Genomic DNA, 27298 nt, shown 5'->3' with positions numbered 1-27298 from the left:
TCTGTCTGTCTATAGGCTGCAGTTCAACAACAAAGTAAAAGTAAAAGAAGTGTCCAAATACTTTTGATTTTTTTTTAGTTCTCACTTGTTATAATATTAGTAACATAAATCCACGTTTAATTAAACATTTCTAAACTGTTGTGGGGATTTTTGCGTTTTTAATGTACAATTTTAAATAGTGTAATTAAATGTAACGCTGGATTGTGATCACGTGACTCTTGCGTTCTTCCTCCGCGACGGGACAGCTGACCGTTTCTCTCCGCACGGCGGCTACAGCCTAAAAGCTCCAACAAACCTGATTCATACTTGAATGTAAGTGTTTAACCCTTCTAATTTAATACATTTTATATGAAAATACATGTAGACAGAATATTGTAACATTTCAGATTCATTTGAAGAGAAACCCGCCGGTTAAATGCGTATTTAGTTTGTGCTAACATGCTAACAGAAGCGGTGAAGTTCTAACGATTGCGGCTGTTTTCCAAACCGCACACAGTGGTGTATAAAGTACCGGAAGTCCAGACTTGAGTAAAAGTACAAGTATCTTACCAGAAATTTACTCTGATAGAAGTAAAAGTCACCTTTTAGAATATTACTTGAGTAAAAGTGTAAAAGTATCTAATGTTTAATGTACTTAAGTATCAAAAGTAATTTGATATTAAATGTACTTAAGTATTAAAAGTAGAAGTAAAAGTAAATGCTGTTAGTATAAATGGAAGCGCTCATTTTAAATATAAAGATCGTTCTTTTAAGCCTGTAAACCACCTTAACAATTAACCTGTTTTCTTCCTTTCATCTGAACATGATTTGTGCCAATTCATGATCATAATCAACTGTTGACATCACCTGTTTGAAATCATGACATTATTTAGTTTTTTTTTTTTAACTTATTACAAACCCTAAATGTTCCTGTTCCAACATTTTCAGAATGTGAGTCGATGTAAATGTAAGAAACACTTCATCTATTTTATTAGCATTTTCTATACTGTCCCATTTTTTTATTTGGGTAGTATATTTCAATAACAAAAAATAATTTTGGCATAATTAATTTAAAGTAAAACTCAAGTGCGGCACTTTTATCCCTTTAATGATCTGTTCAACCATTAATTTCAATCAAAATATTTGAGTAAAATAAGCTGTATTTAAATAATCTTTTTTGGGCTGTATCTACTCACTGAATGGCATGTGTTAAACTTAAAAAATATTGGTATTCTTACTTTAAGAAAACACTGTTTCTAACTTGAAGCCAACAGAAGAAAAATCATGAATAATAAGTTGTATAAGTTGATTTTCTTGTTGAGATGATTACAGGGTTAAAGACGTGCTGCATGTTCCTCACCACCATGAATCTCTCCTCTACTGGTCTAATACAGAAGTTATCTGAGGAAATATTTGTCCATAAATGAGTTTTTATAAATAATGGACGTGTCTTCATGAGTTTTGCTGTCAATGAATTCCAAACAAATTTAGTGAAACGTTTTATTTGTGGTTCGAATGTAATGGGTAAAAATGGGAGGTAGATATCTGAACAATGTTAATGCTAATAATATTAAAACACCGCTGATGCTGCAGCTTTACTTTGTTCATCATTGTTAACTTACATCAGTGTTTTGGAGCTTCTGAAATGTCCATATTTGCGTGTGTTTGGGTGAACGACGCACTTTTAGAAAACTCCGATAGCTTTTAGAGCACGTTTGCGCATGCGCATTAATGTGTTTAACCACCGTCTAACTCACAAGCGCAGATTCACCAAACCAGCGTCACACATCTCACATCATTTACCTTCATTCTGTAGTAACGAGTAACGAATCTACATACAGAGAATGTAACGGAGTAAAAGTACACAATTTCTTTAGAAAATGTAGTGGAGTAAAAGTGAAAGTTGCCGAAAATTGTTATACTCCAGTACTTAAAAAAACTACTTAAGTATTGTAACGAAGTATTATTACTTCGTTACTATACACCACTGACCGCACACTAAAGCACTCAAAAGTGTGCACACTACTACTGCTCTTATTAGTGTTTTAAACATCTTTTACACTACTAATGCTCTTATTATTGTTTAAACATACTTTACAATGTGGTGTGGCTTGGGACAGTGTCTAAATTTTAAATGTTCCCCTACTTTTCTGAGGGCCCTATCGATTTGAATGAATTAATATATGATTTTATGCTCCCTATTTAGTGCACTACGGATCCAAACAGTGTCATTTGGAATTGAACCGGCATTGGTTCACATCTATAGATTGCAGCTTATTAATAGACTGAAGAGTGAACATTCCTGATAGAGCCTGTCAGTACCAGCTGCTCTGGTCATTTTCAGATACAGTGGTACCTTGAAACTCAACGTCAGTTGGTTCTGAGTTTAAAAGGCGTTGAGTTTTAGGGTAATTTTCCCCCATAAGGTTGTATGTGGAAATATATATATATATATATATATATATATATATATATATATATATATATATATATGTGTATGTAGCCTAAAATATATGCAGTTATATGTAAAATAATGGGGTTGTTTTTGACACTTATAGACTGAAAAGAACACAAATATAATATAAAAACACTGACATACAATTAAAAACAGTTATAAATCAATAAAAATACAATAAAAGCTGCACTTATGCTTCTTAGTTAGTGGAGAGAATGGTATATGTTTCAGTGTAAAGAATAAATAGTAAAGTGACGTGACAATATTGCACAATGAGGCCAGTATAGCCATATATATATATATATATACATACACATATATACACATATACTGTACATACATATACACATATGCAAATACATACACGTATATATACACTTCTCGATGATGGGTATATGTCATTTTAATACATTAAGTTACATTATTTTTAATGATAAGTGTTTTAGACTGATTCTCACAATTTCTCAGAAGCTCGAGCTGTAACACAAGTTTAAAAGTGAAACAGGGAGGAAAATCCAGATAAACACAGATACATGTGGTGGAGCTTTCAGGCTGGATTTGACGCTTATTCCACACAAATGCAGATTTGCCTCATGTTTGCATGACGTTTTACCTCACCGCTCAAGCCGAGCGCTGAGCAAAGCAGCAGTTGCTCATACGTTGAGTTTAATGGTACAGATTTCTCTGTGATGGGTGTTGAGTTTATTCACTGAGTTTAGGAGATGTTGAGTGACAAGGTACCACTGTATATGCAAAATGTTTGGGTACCCCTGGCCAAATTGCATATTTTGTTTATTTGTTTATAATTTACATTATTTTATTTTAGCACATGCTCTGTGAGACGTTTATTCATACGATTAGTCACTGTGTTTAATAAACTTAAAACAATCAAAGAAATATGTTTGGACACCCTGTTAATCAGGACTGGTAGAATCCACTTCTGCCGATATCACAGCTTGTAAACGTCTCACGTTTAGTAAGTGCATAATTGAGCACAAATTATTGTTTTTAAGAGTTCAAAAGAGGCTTTATTGTCATTTCATTTCAGCATTTCATTCAGCATTTAGCAGACCCTTTTCCCCCCCAAAGCGACTTACAATTGTGACTCTATACACTGCAAGCAATTGAGTCTTAAGGGCCTTGCTTAAGGGCCCAACAGTGGCAACCTGGCAGATGTGGGGCTTGAACCAGTGACCTTCAATATACTAGTCCAGTGCCTTAACCGCTGAGCTACCACTGCCCCTATTTAACTTAAAACACACAACCAAAAAAGTTTGGACACCCTATTAAGTCACGACTAGGTAGATTCCACTTCTGCAGGTATCGCAGCTTGTCAACTTCTCCAAAAAGCACATATTTTTGTTTAGACTTCAGTAAGTAGACAGTTGATCACATATTATTGCTTTTAACTCATTACATTTATAATAATAATCATAGGTTGCATTTATATAGTGCCTTTCACAAACCCAAGGACGCTTTACATAAAAAAAAAAAAAAACTAGGAGGAATAATGAGAGGCAAAGAGGAAAATTTTGAGTTTATAAGGAAATTTAGAATTTGTTGCTTGCAACCCACTCAAAAAGTGAGTGAGAAGTATTACAAAATGTCCCAACTTTTCCAGAAACAGGGTTTCTACTTAAAACTGTAGTTGAATATACACGGATCACCATAACATTAAAACCACCTCTTTGTTTCTACACTCACTGTCCATTTTATCAGCTCCACTGACCATATAGAAGCACTTTGTAGTTCTACAATTACTGACTGTAGTCCATCTGTTTTTCTGCATGCTTTGTTACCCCCTTTCATGCTGTTCTTCAATGGTCAGGACCCCCACAGGACCACCACAGAGCAGGTATTATTTAGGTGGTGGATGATTCTCAGCACTGCAGTGACACTGACATGGTTTTTAAATACCGTGTCCACTCACTGTCCACTCTATTAGACACTCCTACCTAGTTGGTCCACCTTGTAGATGTAAAGTCAGAGACGATCGCTCATCTATTGCTGCTGTTTGAGTTGGTCATCTTCTAGACCATTTTAGGTTGGTGGACGATTTTCAGTCCAGCAGTGACAATGAGGTGTTTAAAAACTCCAGCAGCGCTGCTGTGTCTGATCCACTCATACCAGCACAACACTCACTAAAACACCACCACCATGTCAGTGTCACTGCAGTGCTGAGAATGATCCACCACCTAAATAATACCTGCTCTGTGGTGGTCCTGTGGGGGTCCTGACCATTGAAGAACAGAGTGAAAGGGGGATAACAAGCGTGCAGAGCAACAGATATACTACAGTCAGTAATTGTAGAACTACAAAGTGCTTCTATATGGTAAGTGGAGCTGATAAAATGGACAGTGAGTGTAGAAACAAGGAGGTGGTTTTAATGTTATGGCTGATCAGTGTATAAGATACGGGTAACAAATGCTCGTAATAGAGGTGAACAATATAGCCAAAATCTTTAATGTAATTTTATACGTTATTGGGCCATTTGTAAAATGTGGTAGAAATTGTTTTAAAGAGCAAAACCATAATACACACATCTTGTGTGCTATTTAATCCATTCCTCCCATAACTCCTAGGCAGATTTCTATCATCAGATGTTGTGTAATGTATACCCCGGGCCCCAAAAGTGCAGTCGTAAAGTTAAAATGATTGTGTGTCAAATCTGGCGGTCTCACTTGTATTTGACAGCGCACTGAACTGTAAAATGTTCTGGTTCTCGAAGCCAGCTGTGCGCCGTGCTGTTTTCAATTTGACGTCTTTCATCCCGCGAGTTTGCAGCGGTGCCCTGAGCGGTCTGAGCAGCCTGACGGATTGGCGTGTCCTTTTGCGCCTTTATGGGCGTTCACGCGATCCCCTGTTTGCTGAGCCAAACCTCACATGTGCCCCACGAGCAACAAACATGCCGTGCTTCCTTCGCCCCGGCGATTCCCCTACAAAGGGGTAAAATAGAAAACTGCTTGGTCCGGAGTCCTTTCCTTCAAACAGATTGACGGCCACTCTGTAGGGACGTTGTTGTAACTGCGCTGAATTGGGTTTTATAAGAACCGTGTTTAATAAAAGCAGTTACATTTGTTTTGAATGATTGTCTTAAAAATACACTGTAAAATCCTAAACAAACTGCGTCTTTCAAAACGCAGGCTGATGTTGTGACCTGCAAAGTGACACAGCCCGCCAGTAGATGATGTTACACATATTTACACATGATCCTAAAATGTACAAGAAGATAAGTAAGAAAATTAAGCATAAGGAGGAAATTTAATGAAAGTGAAAACTAGTTTGTGCTTCAGGAAGAGAAACCGGTGCGTCTCTTGTGTTATGAGGCCGTGTCTGTGGTAAAGTAGGACAATATAAATGCAGAATTCGGCCTCCAAGAAAAACAACAGACTGCAATCACAGCAGGATACGTTACAATCGGCCCTTTGAGGGGCACAATAATGCTGATGTGACCCTCGGTGAAAATGAGTTTGACACCCCTGCCTTAGACCATATAGGCTCAGGTTGCACCAAGTTCTAACAATTACATTGTGAACGTCCTGTCACTCTCTGAATGGGCACAACTAAGACGGAGGGGGGTCAGGAGCTTTCGGATCTCCCAGTGCACGGCTTCCCTCCAGAAGTTATAAACAACAGCGATCCCTTCATGCTGCTCGTAAAATTCTTTTACCACAAGCTCACATAAATCGATTTAAGATTTTCAGAGAACAAGAAGATTATCAACTCCATCCAGCATCCAGCTGTTGTTTTCCAGCACCACCCAGCTCAGTGTGTTAGGACGTTTTCTTCTTTCCTGGGTTTGTACAAAGTCCCCTGGTTTTCTTTTCTCTTCGACGTCTAGTCAAAGTTACGTCAGTGGGCGCTTTCGGTTGAGCCGCACTGAATCCATTAAAGCTGGAATGTGTCCTAACGCCACACTTACTAGTTTCGGTACATCAGCGGTCAAAACATCAAGGCAACATTTGTGACACAAAAGACAACAGAACACAGGATGATGGGCCGATGTTGGAGAGATGTGCTGGCCCAGGCTGACCTGGAGCTTGCTGAAACGTTTCATGGTATCTTATGCAGCTGTTGTAGGAAATGCTCACCCCTCAGGTCACGAGTCTTGAAGTGGTAATGTAGAAATGGGACTGTCCACTTTAATCATTTCAATTTAGCCGATAAAAGAGGAGATTCCAGCTGTTTGGTTTGGGTGTGTCGGAGAGATTCTGAGCCAGTGTTTGTTCAGCTGCAGAGTTTTATTTGGAAAGCCTTCGAGTGGTGATGCTGTAAACAACAGCAACATTTCAGCCTGTCATTGTTTACACCAAGACATATGTTATAAAAACACTTCATTTCTTCATGGTGCAGCCTTGTATCACCATTGATCTCGAAGCAACAGTTTGCAGCATTAGACCAATTTCAGGGGTTGTAGATTTTAGGGGCTAAACAAATAGTCCTATGAAATAGCCTAAAGTACATCTAAATTCTTTTTTATATTATTATTTTTAAGTACCCTGCCTTTTACAGACTTTGTTACTCCTATAGACAGTCAGGGTGTCAACTAAGCTTAAGTCATTGAACAGCAACAGTTTGCAGCATTGGACTGGTTTAAAGGTGATAGGTAGGAGTAACTATTTATTTGTTTGTTTGCTTGTTTGTTTTATTCTCATCTTTTACCACCGATTTATCCTGGTCAGGGATTCTGGGGGTCTGGTTTCCTTATATTTACTGGTTGCAATGCATTAACACCAAGTCAAGTCAAATTTATTTGTATAGCGCTTTTTACAGTGAACATTGTCTCAAAGCAACTTTACAGAATCCAGGACCGACAGACCAAAAACTCCTGTTGAGCAAGCCGAAAGCAACAGTGGCAAGGAAAAACTCCCCTAAAATTACAGGAAGAAACCTTTAGCGGAACCAGACTCAGCAGGGACCCCCATTCTCATCAGGTGGCCTGGGTGACCACAGACAGGACGCCAATTCATCCTGCAAAATATATTTTTTTCCATTTATCTTAAGAAATATATATAGTTGAAGTAACTTGTTTATTTATTTAATGTATTTCATTTATTGTTTTTGATATGTAATGTGTATTTTTTTACATTTTTTTTACAACTATTGATGGTAAGGCACTCTGGTTCTGATCCGGTATTCGAATCTCAGCAGTGCTATAAGAAGACATGGTTGGGTATGTCTAAGAATGGTGGCCGAACAGCCTAACTGGTTAGTGCTGGTTGCGGCAGGAGGAGCATCCTGTGTAAAAACTGTGCCCAATCAGGGATTCGGACCAGAATGATCCACTGTCGCGACCCCTAAGCACAGAAGCAGTTTATTACAGATGTTGATTTAGCGTTTGTAATCTTAACATGTTCAACATTGTGGTGTTGTGATCAGAATCGACTGGATTGTCTGTTTATTATTATGTAAACAGCCAAGAACAGTTAATACATTCTCATAAGTGATGCTTTTTACAGACTTTACAGATCCCTAAGTTTGGTCTTTTATTGGTGCAGATCCGGGTTCAGATCTCATCAGCTTCTATTAACCAGATTATGGTTCCAGGTGTTGCCAAAGTCCTTCATTGGATTGGCACCCTGTCTGGGTATGTGTACCTGCCTTGTGCCCAGTGTTTACGGTGGAACCGCACCTAGAATCCAGAAATGGTCTTTCATCGTTGATATTTTGTTTTAGGTTCCTGGCGCGTTCCTTGTTCAGGATGTCATGCCATACACCCCCGCTGGCGAGACTGGAACAGAGGGCAGCCGAGGCTGACCAGCTCATCGAATACCTCAAGCAGCAGGTCCAGCTGCTCAAGCAGAAAGCCAGTAAGCGTCTACCATACATACACCCCGAGAGTCACACGTGTTCGTAAGTGTGCGTCTGTGCTGTACTGACGAGTCCTCGTGTGTGTAATTCCCATGAAGCCGTGCAGGCCAGCGTCAGAGAGGAGAAGAAGCTGATGGTGGAGAATGCCAAGCTGAAGAAGGAAATCGAGGAATTGAAGAGGCAGCTACTCGAGAAGGAACGAAGCAGAGGAGGTAGATGAGCACCCATCATCCTTCTCTGTACTCTCACATTAGCGACAATAGAGCCAGTTAGCTTATTGGTACAGGGCATGAGATCTTACTTTTGGATTTCTTACTTTTTTTTTTGGGCTTGATATCCATTCATTTTATTAGTGTTGACCAGACCAGAAGCACCACTTATATTGTATTTTTTTTATTCATTTTTAGCTGTTTTTAATTGTATTTCAGTGTTTTATATTGTATTTGTGTTATTTTCAGTGTATAAGTGTCAAAATCAACCCCATTATTTTACATTAGCCTAAAATATATGCAGTTCCACAGGACCATGGACGCATTAACAGGTTTCCTCTGCCATGCAGCCACTGTTGGGCCTTTAGAACCCTTAACCCTGTCTCTGCACTAGCACTTGTGGGCTAGCATGTTTTTACTGCTGCACCATCCAAGCGCTTCAGAAATGAAGTTAAACCTGCTCACTTTTTATAGCTATACCTGTTCCACAAGACCGTGGAACGCATTAACAGGTTTCCCAAACATCCTTATGGGACAAAATACCCTACACTCCCAGAACCAACTGGGCGGCACGGTGGCTAAGTGGGTAGCACTGTCGCCTCACAGCAAGAAGGTCCTGGGTTCGATCCCCAGGTGGGGCGGTCCGGGTCCTTTCTGTGTGGAGTTTGCATGTTCTCCCCGTGTCTGTGTGGGTTTCATACGGGACGTTCAAGTGAGGTGAATTGGAAACACTAAATTGTCCATGACTTTGTTTGACATTGAATTTGTGAACTGATGAATCGAGTTACTATTGTTTCTGTCACGAATGTAACCAAAGTGTAAAACATGACATTAAAATTCCAATAAATAAATAAATAACCCAGAACCAACTGATGTTGAGTTTTAAGGTACCGCTGTATGAAAATTCACTCATAACACTGATCATGTTTTAAAGGAAAAAAATGTTCCTGGATTGAGCCGTTTAATGGAGCTCCATGGCAGATCTGCGTGACTACCACGGATTACGGTGTGAATAAAGCCAGGCGTGCCATCATTTACACTTTAGTAAAACTTTCCAGAGCACCAAGGTGGAAAACCAGTTCAGCTTTCCTCTGAAGGCCTGTTGTTCTTGGACGGCTTACATGTATGACTGCGTGTAAATAATTCATGATTATAGTTTTTCCGTTTGCCCTAATACGTTGTGTATGTTTCTTTTTCTTCCTTAATGAGTGCATACGAGCCTAATCAGTGATCAAGTGGAAATTTTAAAAGAATTTAGATTAGGAGAACTTTTTTAGCCTCATTTCAAAGAAGGCAGATTGGAGGCGAGCGGGGGGGGGGGGGGGGGGGGGGGGGGGGGTCAGTGTGGACATTGTGGAGGATTACAAATATCTGGGAGTGCACATTGACAATAAACTGGACTGGGCTAAGAACACTGAATTTTTCTTCTTTTTTTCTTTGTTTTAAGCTAGTAGAGAGTTTATTCTTTCTACATAAATGGGTGCTACTGTAAGAACTGCAATTTCCCTCTGGGATCAATAAAGTATTCTGATTCTGATTAATGGTTATAAATGGTGAGGGTGTAGTAGGAGGAGTAAATCGGTTGTGTCTGAGAGACGCTTATAGACCAGATTTAGCTTCATCTGATTTCCACCTTTATGGACGCACAAAGAAGCTTTAAGGGGAAGAAGATTTTCATATGGTGGTGATGTGAAAGCAGCGCTGCATCAGTGGCTACGAGCTCAACCAAAAACATTCTTTGCTGATGGCATTAAAAAAATGGTACGATGCTGGAAAAATGCTTCAGAAGGTAAATATGTAGAAAAGTGATGCCATTTGTTTTTAAAATTCTTAATAAATAGAGTTAAAAAAGTGCGTAAATAATGGGACAGTGGTAGCCTAGTGAGTAGAGTTTTGTGTCATAAATCAGAATATTGTGGGTTTCAAATTCGGCTCTGCCATGCAGCCACTGTCGGGCCTTTAGACCCCTTAACCCTGTCTGCTCCAGGGGCTTCCAAACAAGCTGGGATATGCAAAATAAAATTCATTCTACTGTGCACGTGTATAAAAATGTCAGCACTGGTGGGCTAGCATGTTTTTACTGCTGCACCATCGGAGCGCTTCAGAAATGAAGTCAAGCCGCTCGGGTGGCGCAGCGGTAAAGTACGCTAGCTCACCAGAGTTTGGGTTTCGAATACATCGTATCGAATCTCAGCTCTGCCTTTCTGACTGGGCTGGGCGGCAGCATGAACAACGATTGGCTGTTGTTCAGGGTTAGAGGGTAAGAAAGTCGGATCTAGGGTCCTCATAACTGGTGCGACTGCGGCCCCTGCTGGCTGACTGATGGCGCCTGCACAGGGCTGAGGAATAACGCCGATGGGGGTGTGGCCCTCCGTACACAGTGCCTGTCAAGTGTATGAACTCGACTCTTGCAGGTGAAAAATGCAGTCTGTACTGACTGTACGTGCCGGAGGGGGCGCAAGTCAGTTGAGAGGCGTCCTCAGTCAGCGGTGAAGGGTCGAACCACTGAACGACTAGACTGAGGGATAAAAATTGGGGAAGATTAGATCAGGAAGCAATCACCCGTTCTAGCACATGAATAAAGACTCTTCCTGAATCGTTTAGCTGAATTCTTCTGCTTGTGCCGCTGTTGACCCCCACTCTGACCATGGAGCATCATTGATCGCTTCTTCTCAATTGCCAAAGATTGACTCGCAAATCTAAACTCATCAGATTATTCAAACAGTCCCATTATCAAATTACAAACTTCTTCATTAACCTTGTGTACATGGTTCTACTTTAAATTGGTTTCTGTATATTTAACAATCACGTTAATTGTTTTCTAGTTTAATATAACACCGTGTCTGATTTAAAATAACACTCGAGTGTGTGGTGACATTCCTACAGAAGTGAATACAGTCTCTCCAGACATCATACTTCACGTCACGCTCACCATTTCTCTGTCTCGTTATTGTCCAGCATTTCCAATAACTGTCCCTAAGTGCCAGGAAAAAGGAATTCTTCATCTTCTGAAAAAAGAGCATTATGTCGAGGATGAAGAGAACAGACTCCAGGAGAAATGCAGCTCCTGTGATGGATCAGACATTCCTGTTTAATAAGAAGATTTTTACATCTGCTACCCATGTGACATCGTATTCTGAATCACAGATAGAAAATGGCTTCTTTTCAAATGCCAAAGATTGACTCTCACAGAGATCAGTATAGTGTATGGAGAGTCACGCCCCACTGTCTGTGAATCACCCATCACTAGTGCAGGCGCCTGGACCAGCCAGCAGAGGCCGCAATCGCTGCTGGAATGAGGAACCAGCACAGCTGAAATTCGAGCTCATGCATTAACCAGATCACATCATTTTTCTGTGACTGAATGATGCACGTTTATTCGTCTTGTTCTAATAAGAACCAAACTTTAAAGACAAGATACAATAAACTGACTCAAACACAATACGTCAGGCCATAAAATTACACAAATGTATGTAAAGTGTTTACCTCACCTGTTTATCATGCTGTTTTCTTCACTAGAGCATTAACCAATGGCACAAGATCAGTAAGTGCTTTGAGAACGCTAAAGTATGTCCTGTCCAGACCAAACAAGCTGATGCTTCGTGTCTCTGTTCTCAGTGGTGGTGCCCATGCCCTCAGCGGACTCCGGCGTCCAGTGTGTGTCCAAACCCTCAGCAACAGACTCACCAGCTCCAGCAGCTCCTGCCCCCAGCAGTAAAGTCCCACCAGCAGCAAACAGCCAGGCCAAGACGAAAGCCAAAGCAGAAAAGAAAGGTGAGTCTGAAGGAACTTGACGTGTTTATGTGCACGTGTTTACGTGTTTGTTACTTTCACACATGCAAGAAATCGAGCTGGACCTCAGTTCTCTCAGAATTTACTGCAGAAGAGGTATAGAGGAATAAACCCCACAAGGTGGCTCAGTGGGTAGCACTGTTGCCTCACAGCTAGAAGGTCCAGAATTTGATCCCCAGGTGGAGCAGTCCAGGTCTTGTCTGTGTGGAGTTTGCATGTTCTCCTCCTGTCTGCATGGGTTTCCTTCGGGAGCTCCGGTTTCCTCCCACAGTCCAAAGACGTGCGAGTGAGGTACAGAATACAAAATCGTCCATGACTGTGTTTGACATTAAACATGGACTGATGAACCTTGAGTAATGAGTAACTACCGTTCCTGTCATGAATGTAACCAAAGTGTAAAACATGACGTTAAAATCCTAATAATAAATAGCGACATTGACAGTACAGCATCATACAGAGTACAGTACACTACACTGACAAACTGCAAGTTAAAAAAATGTGCGATGGAGATTATTACAAGTCAATAAGGTGCATATGTGCATTGACTGCATAATGCACGTGTCAAACTCGAGGCCCGCCATTTTATGTGGTCCAGAGAGATTAAAAGATGTGTGATTGTCTTAAAATACACTGTAAAATAGTACATAAACTGCATCTTCCACAATGCATGCCGATTTTGTGACCTGCAAAGCGACCACACCCCGCCACTAGATGGCGGTGTTTCCACATCAGCGTTTAACTGAGGCGGTTTTCCAACAAGTGCTGTTGAGAAATATTTACAAATAATCACAAAATGTCCAAGAAGAGAAAATTGAAGCAGATGGGAAATTGAAAACAAGTTTGTGCTTCAAGAAGAAAAACCGGTACGTCTCTTGTGTTATGAGGCCGTGTCTGTGGTAAAGGAGTACAATATAAATGTCCTACAAGAAATAAATAGCCTCCAAGAAAAACAACAAAATGTTAAGTCAAGTCATATTTATTCTTAAAGCGCTTTTTTACAGTGGACATTGTCTCAAAGCAGCTTTACAGAATCCAGGACCAACAGACCAAAAACCCCTATTGAGCAAGACGAGTGGCAAGGAAAAACTCCTTTAAAATTACAGGAAGAAACCTTGAGAGGAACCACACTCAGTAGGGACCTCCATCCTCTTTGGGTGGCCTGGAGGATACTTTAAATAAATAGAATTTACACAAATCATACAAACACAAAATTACATTGAACTGAAAGTTATAACTAGCAAAAAATAGTTCTTCATTATTCAGTCCAGTCTGTGATAAAGTCTGTAATCCAAAACCTTAAAGGCAGACAGCAATCACAGCAGGATACGTTACAATCGGCCCTCTGAGCCCCACCATAATGCAGATGTGGCCCTCGGTGAAAATGAGTCTGATCTCCAGACATCATACTTCACGTCACGCTCACCATTTCTCTGTCTCGTTACTGTCCAGCATTTCCAATAACTGTCACTAAGTGCCAGGAAAAAGGAATTCTTCATCTTCTAAGAAAAAGAACATTATGTCGAGAATGAAGAGAACAGATTTCAGGAGAAATGCAGCTCCTGTGATGGATCAGACATTCCTGTTAAATAAAACGATTTTTACATCTGCTACCCATGTGACATCTTATTCTGAATCACAAATAGTGTTAGCTAACATTGACAAATGGGTTTTACTAAGAAAAAGTAACCACAAACAGAGAGATACACCCAAACGTCAACAACAAGCCAAAGCCACACCAAAGAAGGCGTACTGATCAAGTCATACACACAGTTTCACAACAGAATAACCCACCAACACCTGATAAACTAAGAGACTAAAGCTCATCCTAATATTATACACTAAATGCTATAAGAAAATACAACAGCTACTCAAACCTGGAACCATAAATAAATATATGAAGTTGGGACGGTATGGAAAATGGAAATCAAATAAAAACACAGAGTTTCTTACATTTACTTTGACTTTTATTTGATGTCAGACAGGATGAACCTGAGATATTTCATGTTTTATCTGCTCAACTTCATTTCATTTATTAATAAACATCCATTCCTGCATTTCAGACCTGCAACACATTCCAAAAAAGTTGGGACGGGGGCAATTTAGGGCTAGTAATGAGGTGGAAAAAACTAAATAATGATGTGATTCCAAACAGGTGATTGTAATCATGGCTTGGTACAAAAGCAGCATCCAGGAAAGGCTGAGAGTCTCTGATGAGTAAAGATGATCAGAGGATCCAGTTTGTCCACAAATGTGTGAGAGAAAATGATTGAAATGTTTAAAACAATGAACCTCAAAGAAAAATTGGAAGGGATTTGAATATTTCTCCCTCTACAGTGCAGAATATCATTAAACTATTCAAGGATTTGGAGGAATTTCAGTGCGTAAAGGCCAAAAGCACAAGCTTAAGCTGAACGCCTGTGATCTTCCATCCCTCAGATGGCGCCGCATCAAGAACTGCCACTCAACACATCCTAATACGTGTTTGCAGGAAGAACGGGACAAAATAAAAGCTGAAACACTAAATCACTAAATCTTCTTTAAAAGACAGGTGCTGAATTGGTAAAAAGTGGTGCTTAAACTAAGAACAGGCAACCATAATTAAGCATATTGAATTTTATTATTAATAAATGTTGATTATAATTGTAGCAAATACATTACACATTTTTAATTGTTAATTAAATTAAACATTAATAAATGTTTTATATTTATTAGTAGTAGTAGTTTTAATTTATTATTTTTTTTCTATTTCCTTTTTTACAATGACTTATAGGTGCTGATTTAGTAAATCGTGGTGCTAAACACTAAGAACCTTTGGTCCATTTTCTAGAATCAGATTAAATGTTATTATTTATACATGTTAGCATGTTATAATTATAATTGTATCTGATAAACATTGCTAAATGTTTTTAAATATTCAACAAATGAAACATTAATAAATGTTTTGGATTTATTATTATTAGTTTATAATAATCCATTATTAGTTTGTTTTAATTTATTCATTTCTTTCTTTTCCCTTTTTTAAAATACCCTATAGGTGCTGGTTTGATAAAAAGTGGTGCTGAAATCAAGAACAGGCACCATAATTAAGCATATTGAAGTTTATTATTGACAAATGTTAATTATAATCGTAACGGATATACATTACTAAATGTTTTTAAATATTTCAACAAATTAAACATGTTTCAGGTTTATTTTTATAATTATAATAAATTATATACATTATATAATATTACGTTTATTAATAATAAAATGTACTATTTTTCAAATTAAATTTTTTTTTTCACTTTAAAAATGACAGATATTTCAACAATTCAAACAATGAAAAATGTTTTGTATTTATTATAATTATTACTATTATTATTAGTTTACAATATATTATTTGCTTATTTTAATTTATTCATTTTTCTTTTTACTTTTTTTTAAATGACTTATAGATATTTCAACAAATTAAACATTAAACATTTATAATAATTTATTATTAGTTTATTTTAATATCATTTTTTTCTTTTCCCTTTTTTGCCCTAAAGGTGCTGATTTGGTAACAAGTGGTGATAAAACTAAAAACAGGCACCATAATTAAGTGTATTAAATTTAATTATTAATAAATTGTGCTGCAGGTAAACATTTACTAAATGTTTTTTAAATAGTTCATCAAATTAAACATTAATAAATGTTTCCCATTTATCATTAGTAGTAGTCTTATTATTAAAAATTAATTATTATTGTTATTATTAATTAGGTCAACTTTTTATTAATTTAACCTATTAGTTATTAGTCTTTTCTCTTTTTTTTTTTTTAAATACCTTATAGGTGCTGATTTGGTAAAAAAGTGGTGCTAAAATCAAGAACAGGCACCATAATTAAGCATATTAAAAATGTTTCAGATTTATTATCAATAGTTTTTATATTAATAAATTTTTTTCTTTTCCCTTTTTGAAAATGGCTTATCGTCTCAGACGGTCCGTCTGAGCTTTCCTGTGTCCAGCACTTTAAGGTTCCTAGGGGAGAAATAGACGCCCGCCTCTTAGGCTCTCTAGCCGAGTGTTTGGAGCTGGTGGAAAATAAATGTAGATTTGAATAAAAAGCCATACAGTTTGGTGGATTTGCTTCCACTTTAGGGGCGGTGGGACGTGCGGGATCAGAGCAGAGACGGCGGGCTGCATAGTTTCCACGTATGAACTGAGGATCGTTTCAGGAATCATCTCCAGGGAACAGTAATGTCTGGCTAAAAATAAAATGTCAAAATCTTAATAAAGCACCTTGAGGAATCGTGACTCCCTCTGGATTTGCTTAGAAAAACAGATTGCGTGACTGACGGAGTGGGTTCGGTGCTATTTAACTGTTGTTAAAGGTTCTGCACATGCCCACAGTAAATAAACTAATTAATATTTGTCATCAAACAATAATGTATACAGTGTAATCGACTGGATTCCACCCACTTATTAGTTTAATGGCAATAATTATTATAATTAGTGTTGTTGAAACTTTCACTTTAATCACGCTGCTTTACTAATATGCAAACATGTCGGTGTTCCCTTTGATTCTTTTGTTTATTCTGCCTCAGGGGAGAAGCAGGAGAAGAAAGCCCCGCCCCCGCAGGAGGATTTGAAGGTGGACGTGTCCCGTTTGGACCTACGTGTCGGGCGAATCATCTCGGCCGAAAGGCACCCGGACGCCGACGCCCTTTACGTGGAGCAGGTGGATGTGGGTGAAGCAGCGCCGCGCATCGTCGTCAGCGGCCTCGTCAAACACGTCCCACTGGAGCAGGTAAAGCGATGCCACACGGTCAGTCCCAACATGTTCTGTTCCAGTGATCTTAAGTTGGTACAAGTCTTTTGTAAGGATTCCACCTGCTGTGGAGATGGGCGGAGTGGCCCGGTTAGAGAATCATGCCATTCTGCCTTGCCAAATATAGCTGGCCGCTTATGGTGGCATGAAGGTCTCTTTGCTGGGTTTCCTTTCTTTCCTCTTTTTTTGAGAACTGGGTTGTCACAGATGCTCTAAGCAGCTTGTCATATTGTGATAACCAGTTTCATCCCATTCTTAATCCATAGGGTTTAATATGATGTCGGCCACCCTTTGCAGCTATAGCAGCTTCAACTCTTCTCGGAAGGCTTTCCACAAGGTTTAGGAGTGTGTTTATGGGAAGCTTTGACTATTCCTCCAGAAGGTGTTCCATCAGGTCGAGGTGCAGGCCAGTCAAGTTCTTCCACACCAAACTCGCTCATCCACGTCTTTATGGATCTTGTGCTTTGTGCACTGGTGCGCAGTCATGTTGGAACAGGAAGGGGCCATCCCCAAACTGTTCCCACAAAGTCAGACAAGTACCGTTCTCCTGGCAACCGCCAAAACCCAGACTCGTCCATCGAATCACCAGACGGAGAAGCGTGATTCGTCACTCCAGAGAACACGTATCCACTGCTCTAGAGTCCAGTAGCGGCATGCTTTACACCACTGCATCCGACACTTGGTGATGTAAGGCTTGGATGCAGCTGCTCGGCCATGGAAACCCGTTCCATGAAGCTCTACACACTGTTCTTGAGCTAATCTGAAGGCCACATGAAGTTTGGAGGCCTGTAGTGATCGACTCTGCAGAAAGTTGGCGACCTCTGCGCACTATGATCCTCAGCATCCGCTGACCCGCTCTGTCATTATACGTGGCTAACACTTCATGGCTGAGTTGCTGTCGTTCCCAATCGCTTCCACTCTGTTATAATAGCACTGACAGTCGACTGTGGAATATTTAGTATTTAGTTTTTCTTATGTAGTTTTGCAAATAGGAATTTTAATCAAGCTTTTTTTTATTTTACACAAATGATTATAAAGACAAGATAAAGTAAGACAGAATCATAATACATATCTTATGACATACGTGTTAAACATGGCATTAAAATCATAACCATAATTTATAAAACAATATCTTAACCACTTTCTTTCCAGTTTGTTGTGGGGTTATTCATGAAATCCGTGTCTAGACCAGGTTGTTATTTTGCTTAGAATAATACTGGATGTGTGTTGGCAGTGTTTTAGATCCTAAACATCAGACTAGAAATAAAGTCATTTAAATTTGATTGGTTGTAATAAATCGTCTGTGCCGCCACGGCTCGCGGTTCAGTGTATTATTGACTCGGTAAACGTCACGCTCAGTCAAAAGTGCTTTGTGTTTTGTTTTCCAGCACTTCTAGTTTCTTATTGCTTCGTGGGACTCCTGCTGGTCTGTCTGTAACCTCAATTACACCCGTGATAATTCGGCGGTTTTACCCCTCTAAGCTGCCCCCATAGTTAGTGCATTACTAATAACGTAATTTAAAAACTGCAGTCCAGTCACGTAAAAACGTTACGCTGATATTTTCCTACTGACGTGAGCAGCCATGACTGGAAAGAAGGTGGATTTGTCTTGTTATATAGGTTTATAACCCTCTAGAAACCAACCACCCATCAATCAGAGACATTCTACAGTATACTAAGTGTTCTGCCTAGGAAAACATCATCTTATGTTGGATACCAGAACACTGTGGGCCACCGAGCAATGAGAGAGCAGATCAGGCAGCAAAAAATACATGTCCTTATGGACCTTGATGGAACAGGAAAGGGCCTGAAGTTGAAGGCTTATCATCTATTTAAATAATAATGATTTTAAATAAATTTAATAATGAATAGAAATGATTTTATTTGCTTGTTAGAAACAGCTGTGAGTGCAACACCTGAACTCAGTAATTTAGAGGGTTATATTAGGGTTAAATTACCTGTGTTGGTTCTTTATCGGTACTAATTTGGTAAATGTTGTACCATCAGATGCAGAACCGAATGGCCGTGCTGCTGTGCAACCTGAAGCCGGCTAAGATGAGGGGAGTCGTGTCTCAGGCCATGGTCATGTGTGCCAGCTCTCCAGACAAGGTGGAGATCCTGGACCCACCCAGTGGGGCAGCGCCAGGGGACAGAGTCACCTTTCAGGGATTTCCGGGTAAAACAAAGTCACACTTGCTTTCACTTTTATTAATGGCATTAAGGTGACCAAGGTCTGTTAAGGTCTGAACGAGCTCAGCAAAAGTGAAGATCACTAGATTACATTTCTAACAGTGTTTTAAGTGCTTTGAAAATAAACCAGATTTGTAAGGTAGACAGTGGACTGAAGCATGGGGTCTGTCTGAAAACCTAGTGAGCTGCCTTGCTGTCTTACTGCCTTCAAAGGCAGCTGCCTCAGTAGAGAGGATTCTAATAAGTCATCGACTTATAAGGCAGGTTATTCGAACGCGCTACTTATACACAGTTAGCCTCATGCCATTCAAACCAATGGGATGGGGTGACACAACGCGCTAGCATGTCAACTATCGTCTCCCTCCGTGTACCGAAAATGATTAAATTCACTGACAAGCCCGAATCTGCAAATAAACAGACACTTAGAATATTTACATTTGATTATTATTTACATTTGAAAGAACCGTTTGTTGCTCCGCACCGTCCGCCATATTTCTTATTTTTTTCTGAGAAAAGTTGTGCCGCACTGAATGCTGGGATTGCCTTCACCATTAAGGCAGCGTGAAACGCTCCCACGTTATTCTTTTAAAATACCATTCAGATTTAAGGTGCCCTTGTAGGCAGTAGGGATGAAACGATTCACCACAAGACAGTTAATAACCGATTCAAAAATTCCACGAGTCCGATCGATTTGACATGTAAAATGAATCGATATTCACTTGAAACAGCAGAGGGCACTGGCGCTATACACCTCGCCTGGTTGACGTCACTGGCGCTGTTTGCCTGGTTTCCAAATTCGGGTTTTTTTCAGCCAAATTGGGCTTAATTCAAAATTGTTTTGCATAGTTTGTACCTACCTCAGAAATAAAAGAACATTCATTATTTAGATAAATAAAAGATAATCACAAATACAGTATTTTATTTTCTTCTTTTAAGAGAAAAAATAAAAGGAAACTTTGTCATAATTTGTCTTCAATTTCAGTTTTAAAAAAATCGTATCGTGGACCCAGTATCGTGAATCGCATCGTATCGTGGGTAGAGTGTATCGTTACATGCCTAGTAGGCAGCATTATGAATTAGAACAGCATCCTTCTCAGGAGCGTGCCTAGGATGACGTAAAATGCTGTCTATGTAGAGAGCTCACTAGGTTTTCGAATACACCCCTAGTGAGCTGCCTACTGCCTAACTGATCAGCTGCCTAAGTAGAGAGGATCAGACTGTACAAGTCTATAGGCTAAGTGGGTAGCACTGTCGCCTCACAGCAAGAAGGTCCTGGGTTCGATCCCCAGGTGGGGCGGTCCGGGTCCTTTCTGTGTGGAGTTTGCATGTTCTCCCCGTGTCTGTGTGGGTTTACTCCGGGTGCTCCGGTTTCCTCCCACTGTCCAAAGACGTGCAAGTGAGGTAAATTGGAGACACTAAATTGTCCATGACTGTGATCGATATAACCTTGTGAACTGATGAATCTTGTGTAATGAGTAGCTACCTGTTAAGTCATGAATGTAACCAAAGTGTAAAACATGACGTTAAAATCCTAATAAACAAACAAGTCTATAGAGCCTTGCATCAAGCCAAACCCACTGAGCATCTTCGGGATGAATTGGAATGTGTATAATGAGTCAGTGCTTGATTTTACAAATGTGTTTTTGACTAAATGGACACTAATTTCCAGACACTCGATAATCTTGTGGAGATGTTGGAACAGAAAAAAGCCATCATCAAACAGTTGCTTCAAAGTTAGAAGCATATGCACAAAGTTGAATCAGTGAATTAGAAGCATATGATTTATTTTTTGTATTGATTACATCACCGCGGTGTTACACCACTCTCTGGGTGTCGCTATCGCATAAAACAAATCTAAAACGCCCCCCTTTTTCTTTCCCCCGACCCAAAACACTAACGTCACACCTCCATTAACGTTCCCGAGTTTTAAGATGAACGAGACTGTGAACCCAGAACATGCATATTTACTCAGTGAGTTCAAAGGAAAGCCGGGCAGCACGGTGGCTCGGTGGGTAGCACTGTCACCTCACAGCAAGAAGGTCCTGGGTTCGATTCCCAGGTGGAGTGGTCCCAGTCCTTTCTGTGTGGAGTTTGCATGTTCTCCCCGTGTCTGTGTGGGCTTCCTCCTGGAGCTCCGGTTTCCTCCCACAGTCCAAAGACGTGCAAGTGAGGTGAATTGGAGATAAAAAATTGTCCATGACTGTGTTTGATATTAAAAACTTTAATTACCTGTCCTGTCATGAATGTAACCAAAGAGTGTAAAACATGACGTTAAAATCCTAATTAATAAATAACAAAGGGAGTAAGTATGTTTAATTTAAAGAAATATAATAATCTTCCCGTTTATAGAAACTGGTGAGTGAAATCGGCAAAATCTTAGTTTACACGACTCTGTGGACGATAGATAATTAGTCACTCAAATAAAAAGGAAGTGGATGTTAGTAATCATCAGGTACCTCTGTTGTATTTTATTTATTTTATTACTAAAGAGTCTGTGGCCCCGTGTTTGCATATTTTTGACTCTATTTGTTCCCCATCAACAAAAGTTTGGACACCCCTGAGCTAGTTGCTTCTGTACACGGTATCTCCCGCCAGCCAAAAAGCAAAGCCGCCTGGGTCATTCTCGTACGAGTCGGTCCCCTGCCTCGGCTTCTTGAATCACAATTCGACGATGAAATCTAACTCCACGCACAGGATGTTTACTGAATGGAGGAACTGATGCCACAGTTTTTTGTTTTGTTCTCTTTATATTGTTCTTGTTCTGTTTTTATGGGGTGATGTCATAGGCTTGGAAGGGGACAAAAGCCAAGCCATGTGTGTAGGATCAGAGGAGAAAATGCGACGATCTGTAGAATAGATCTCACACTGGCTTTCATGAAAATCATGTTATTTATTGGATTTGCTTTCACCCGAACGCTGCTGCATTTCTATGCCTCTTTTCTCAGTGTTATTGAACTTGTTGTGTAGCATTGTTGTTGGAGCTATTTACTACGCGCTCCTTCACTTTTTTTATAGTGCTGTATTGGCGTGCTAGGAATTGAAGAGCAGACTTTTAAGTAACTCATCATATCGGTGCATGCCTCCAAGCGCCACTTAGTTTGATATTCCTCGGGTTGGCTGATATCCGCTAATGAGCAAGGAAGCGCTTAGTCTTGCATGGCATGGTTAGCGAACAGTCTGGATGCCAATCAGATAATTTTTTATGAAAATTTATTATGAAATACACAAAAATTGGTCCATGAAAAGGCAAAGCTGATCGGTCAGTCATTACTTGAAAAAAATGCAGTTTTTTATTAGTGATTTTGTAAGGTATTTATAACAGCCCAAGGATTGGATTGTGCTTCTTTGTTGGAGATTACAGTGTATCACAAAAGTGAGTACACCCCTCACATTTCTGCAAATATTTCATTATATCTTTTCATGGGACAACACTATAGACATGAAACTTGGATATAACTTAGAGTAGTCAGTGTACAGCTTGTATAGCAGTGTAGATTTACTGTCTTCTGAAAATAACTCAACACACAGCCATTAATGTCTAAATGGCTGGCAACATAAGTGAGTACACCCCACAGTGAACATGTCCAAATTGTGCCCAAATGTGTCGTTGTCCCTCCCTGGTGTCATGTGTCAAGGTCCCAGGTGTAAATGGGGAGCAGGGCTGTTAAATTTGGTGTTTTGGGTACAATTCTCTCATACTGGCCACTGGATATTCAACATGGCACCTCATGGCAAAGAACTCTCTGAGGATGTGAGAAATAGAATTGTTGCTCTCCACAAAGATGGCCTGGGCTATAAGAAGATTGCTAACACCCTAAAACTGAGCTACAGCATGGTGGCCAAGGTCATACAGCGGTTTTCCAGGACAGGTTCCACTCGGAACAGGCTTCGCCAGGGTCGACCAAAGAAGTTTAGTCCACGTGTTCGGCGTCATATCCAGAGGATGGCTTTAAAAAATAGACACATGAGTGCTGCCAGCATTGCTGCAGAGGTTGAAGACGTGGGAGGTCAGCCTGTCAGTGCTCAGACCATACGCCGCACACTGCATCAACTCGGTCTGCATGGTCGTCATCCCAGAAGGAAGGTGACGCACAAGAAAGCCCGCAAACAGTTTGCTGAAGACAAGCAGTCCAAGAACATGGATTACTGGAATGCCCTGTGGTCTGACGAGACCAAGATAAACTTGTTTGGCTCAGATGGTGTCCAGCATGTGTGGCGGCGCCCTGGTGAGAAGTACCAAGACAACTGTATCTTGCCTACAGTCAAGCATGGTGGTGGTAGCATCATGGTCTTGGGCTGCATGAGTGTTGCTGGCACTGGGGAGCTGCAGTTCATTGAGGGAAACATGAATTACAACATGTACTGTGACATTCTGAAACAGAGCATGATCCCCTCCCTTCGAAAACTGGGCCTCATGGCAGTTTTCCAACAGGATAACGACCCCAAACACAACCTCCAAGATGACAACTGCCTTGCTGAGGAAGCTGAAGGTAAAGGTGATGGACTAAACCCAATTGAGCACCTGTGGCGCATCCTCAAGTGGAAGGTGGAGGAGTTCAAGGTGTCTAACATCCACCAGCTCCGTGATGTCATCATGGAGGAGTTGAAGAGGATTCCAGTAGCAACCTGTGCAGCTCTGGTGAATTCCATGCCCAGGAGGGTTAAGGCAGTGCTGGATAATAATGGTGGTCACACAAAATATTGACACTTTGGGCACAATTTGGACATGTTCACTGTGGGGTGTACTCACTTATGTTGCCAGCCATTTAGACATTAATGGCTGTGTGTTGAGTTATTTTCAGAAGACAGTAAATCTACACTGCTATACAAGCTGTACACTGACTACTCTAAGTTATATCCAAGTTTCATGTCTATAGTGTTGTCCCATGAAAAGATATAATGAAATATTTGCAGAAATGTGAGGGGTGTACTCACTTTTGTGATACACTGTATATACCCCCACCACCCAACATTGAGTGATTCAATTTTTTCTCCTGCTTGAAGATATGCCATTAAGATTCTGTTTAATTTTGTTTAATATGTTAAAGGTTTTGAAGAAACAAGCAGTTTAGAAATGATCTTCCTTTCATATTTTAATCTGAGCTCTAAAAAACAGCCAAATTACCCTACATGCAACCTAATGCTCCAGCTGTTATTGGATTTAAGCAGCTGTCTGATGTAAATAAGATACGAGGATACCTCAAATTACAAAACGTCTGCCGTTTTGCTATAAAGAAAATCTAGAAAGTGAGTCAAAACATGAGAAAGTGAGGAATCTGATCATTCAGTGCTTGTATACCAAGGATTCTCATAGATGAGACAGTAGTAGCCTAGTGGGTAGAGCTTTGGGCTATCAACTGAAAGGCTGAGAGTTCGAATCCCAGCTCTAAAATGCAGCCACTGTTGGGCCCTTGAGCAAGGCCCTTAACCCTCTCAGCTCCAGGGGCGCCAAAAGATGGCTGACCCTGCGCTCTGACCCCAGCTTCCAGACAAGCTGGGATACGCAAAGAAAGAATTTCATTGTACTGTACACCTGTATATGTATATATGACAAATAAAGGTGTTCTATTCTATAGATTTCTGCATGTGTGTGAAATCAGGGTTATTCCATCACTGATGTTTCATTTCCAGGTCCTGTAGCAGCTTAGCAGCCCCAGACCATCATACTACCACCACCATGTTTCACTATTGGTATGATGTTATTATGGTGGAATGAGGTTTTAGCTTCAGAACCCTGTTTTCCAGAAAGTTCCACCTTTGACTCATCATTCCACAGTAAATTATTCCAAAAGTCTTGAGGGTCATCTAGATTTTATTATTATTATTTTTGGCAAATGTGAGAGGCTTTGCGCTCTTTTTCCCATAGTTGCCATTTTTGCCCAGTGTCATTCTTACTGTGGAAAGAGAGCGATCAGGCTTAGCATTAGCAAACCATGTTGTAGTGCCTCTAGTGCCTGATCACAGCATGCTTGATCCTTTATTGAGACCTGACCTCTATATCCTTCTGCTGTCTGATCCAGGTGATCCTGATAAGGAGCTGAACCCTAAGAAGAAAGTTTGGGAGCTGGTGCAGCCCGACCTGCGCACAGATAACCAGTACGTGGCCACCTACAAGGGGGCTCCGTTTGAGGTTGCCGGAAAAGGAGTCTGCAAAGCTCAGACCATGAGCAACAGTGGCATCAAATAGAGCCTCGGGGCTCCACCCAGCCTGGAGAAATGTGAACCGGGAGTCTGTAGGAGCTGCAGGGTTTGCTGATCGCTCTGATGAAAGTCACAATTATAATAAACAGTTTGGCCGTTGTGTTTGAGTCTTTAAGTGTAATTTTACTCGCCAGCTTATTAGGTTCACCAACCACACTCACACACACTAACCAGTTTATCTTCCATATACTGTGTCTAGTTAGTCACCCACTTCTTTCAGTCCATCAGCTGAAGCGAATACTATACATTTACACATTTCAGCATTTAGCAGACGCTTTAATCCAAAGTGACTTACAGTCTAAGCAACTGAGGGTTAAGGGCATTGCTTAAGGGCCAAACAGTGGCAACCTGGCAATGGTGGGGTTTGAACCAGCGACCTTCTGCTTAGTACTCTAGCTAGGCTACAACAGCCTCCACATGTAATAATTGATTCTCATGAACACAAATAATGAATTGCTTTGGTTTTTTAAATCTCGTCCCCATACCAGACTCGCCTTTCCTGACTTAACCCTACCGGGCTCGGGATTGGCACTGAGAGCGCACTTCCAATGGCTAGGTTTTGGTTATATCCACCAACCCCGCCCGACTGTCTGATGGCACCTCTGAAATTTGAACAATGGATCTCAGTGGTAGTGTGTTGACATACTTCACCACTGCGCTACCCAAGCTCTCTAATGAATTGCTTTGATTAGAGATGCCAATGTGCAAAATGGTGATTTTTTTTAAACTAAACATGCAAATCATACTAATTAGAGATGCAGTCGACATATTAAAGCTCCTTCTGACTCATCGGTGTCATTATAAGATGATTAACAGCGTTCTACCTTTGTGAAGAAATAATGTTACACACAGATCCACATGAGTTTATACACCGATCAGCCATAACATTAAAACCACCTCCTTGTTTCTACACTCACTGTCCATTTTATCAGCTCCACTTACCATATAGAATCACTTTGTAGTTCTACAATTACTGACTGTAGTCCATCTGTTTCTCTCTTTATCTCTTTAACCTGCTTTCACCATGTTCTTCAATGGTCAGGACCCCCACAGAGCAGGTATTATTTAGGTGGTGGATAATTCTCAGCACTGCAGTGACACTGACATGGTGGTGGTGTGTTAGTGTGTGTTGTGCTGGTATGAGTGGATCAGACACGGCAGCGCTGCTGGAGTTTTTAAATACCGTGTCCACTCACTGTCCACTCTATTAGACACTCCTACCTAGTCGGTCCACCTTGTAGATGTAAAGTCAGAGACGATCGCTCATCTATTGCTGCTGTTTGAGTCGGTCATCTTCTAGACCTTCATCAGTGGTCACAGGACGCTGCCCACGGGGCGCTGTTGGCTGGATATTTTTGGTTGGTGGACTATTCTCAGTCCAACAGTGACAGTGAGGTGTTTAAAAACTCCATCAGCGCGGCTGTGTCATATCACTCATACCAGCACAACACACACTAACACACCCCCACCATATCAGTGTCACTGGAGTGCTGAGAATGATCCACCACCTAAATAATACCTGCTCTGTAATTATAGAACTACAAAGTGCTTCTATATGGTAAGTGGAGCTGATAAAATGGACAGTGAGTGTAGAAACAAGGAGGTGGTTTTAATGTTATGGATGATCGGTGTATACAATACAAATTAAGGAATTTTTGGTTAAGGGTTTTGGGGAAATATACAGTTCTGTGAGAAATTATTTGTCTTTTACCAGGTTTCTTTTATTCTTTTTCTGACTCAATTTAATTTAATTCGTTTAAATGTGTTGGATATTCCTCTAATTTTAAAGTAAGATGGAAACAACATGAGTAAACACGGCTTATAAATGATCATTCAGTTTACTCACGATAAAGATTTATTTAAAACCTGTTTT

At 40.2% G+C, this 27298-nt stretch overlaps 1 protein-coding gene across 1 annotated transcript; it reads left to right on the top strand.

Moving 5' to 3' along the window:
• The first annotated feature begins 209 nt into the window (after window positions 1–209).
• On the top strand, window positions 210–25525 carry aimp1a (aminoacyl tRNA synthetase complex interacting multifunctional protein 1a). Its single transcript, XM_062996253.1, has 7 exons — window positions 210–312; window positions 8111–8244; window positions 8344–8457; window positions 12073–12228; window positions 16811–17013; window positions 19042–19210; window positions 25245–25525. Coding segments are annotated over exons 1-7 (945 nt in total). The 5' UTR covers window positions 210–310; the 3' UTR covers window positions 25412–25525.
• The last annotated feature ends 1773 nt before the right edge of the window (window positions 25526–27298 follow it).

Source organism: Trichomycterus rosablanca, chromosome 5 (assembly GCF_030014385.1).
Source record: "Trichomycterus rosablanca isolate fTriRos1 chromosome 5, fTriRos1.hap1, whole genome shotgun sequence".
NCBI classification, from domain to species: domain Eukaryota; kingdom Metazoa; phylum Chordata; class Actinopteri; order Siluriformes; family Trichomycteridae; genus Trichomycterus; species Trichomycterus rosablanca.
Note: the sequence above shows the minus strand (reverse complement) of the source record. Positions and strands in the feature narration are given on the sequence as shown.

Coding starts and splice junctions, on each gene's coding strand:
- aimp1a (XM_062996253.1), top strand. Junction 8,458..12,072: donor GAAGGAACGAAGCAGAGGAG/GTAGATGAGCAC, acceptor CTCTGTTCTCAG/TGGTGGTGCCCATGCCCTCA. Junction 17,014..19,041: donor AACACGTCCCACTGGAGCAG/GTAAAGCGATGC, acceptor TTGTACCATCAG/ATGCAGAACCGAATGGCCGT.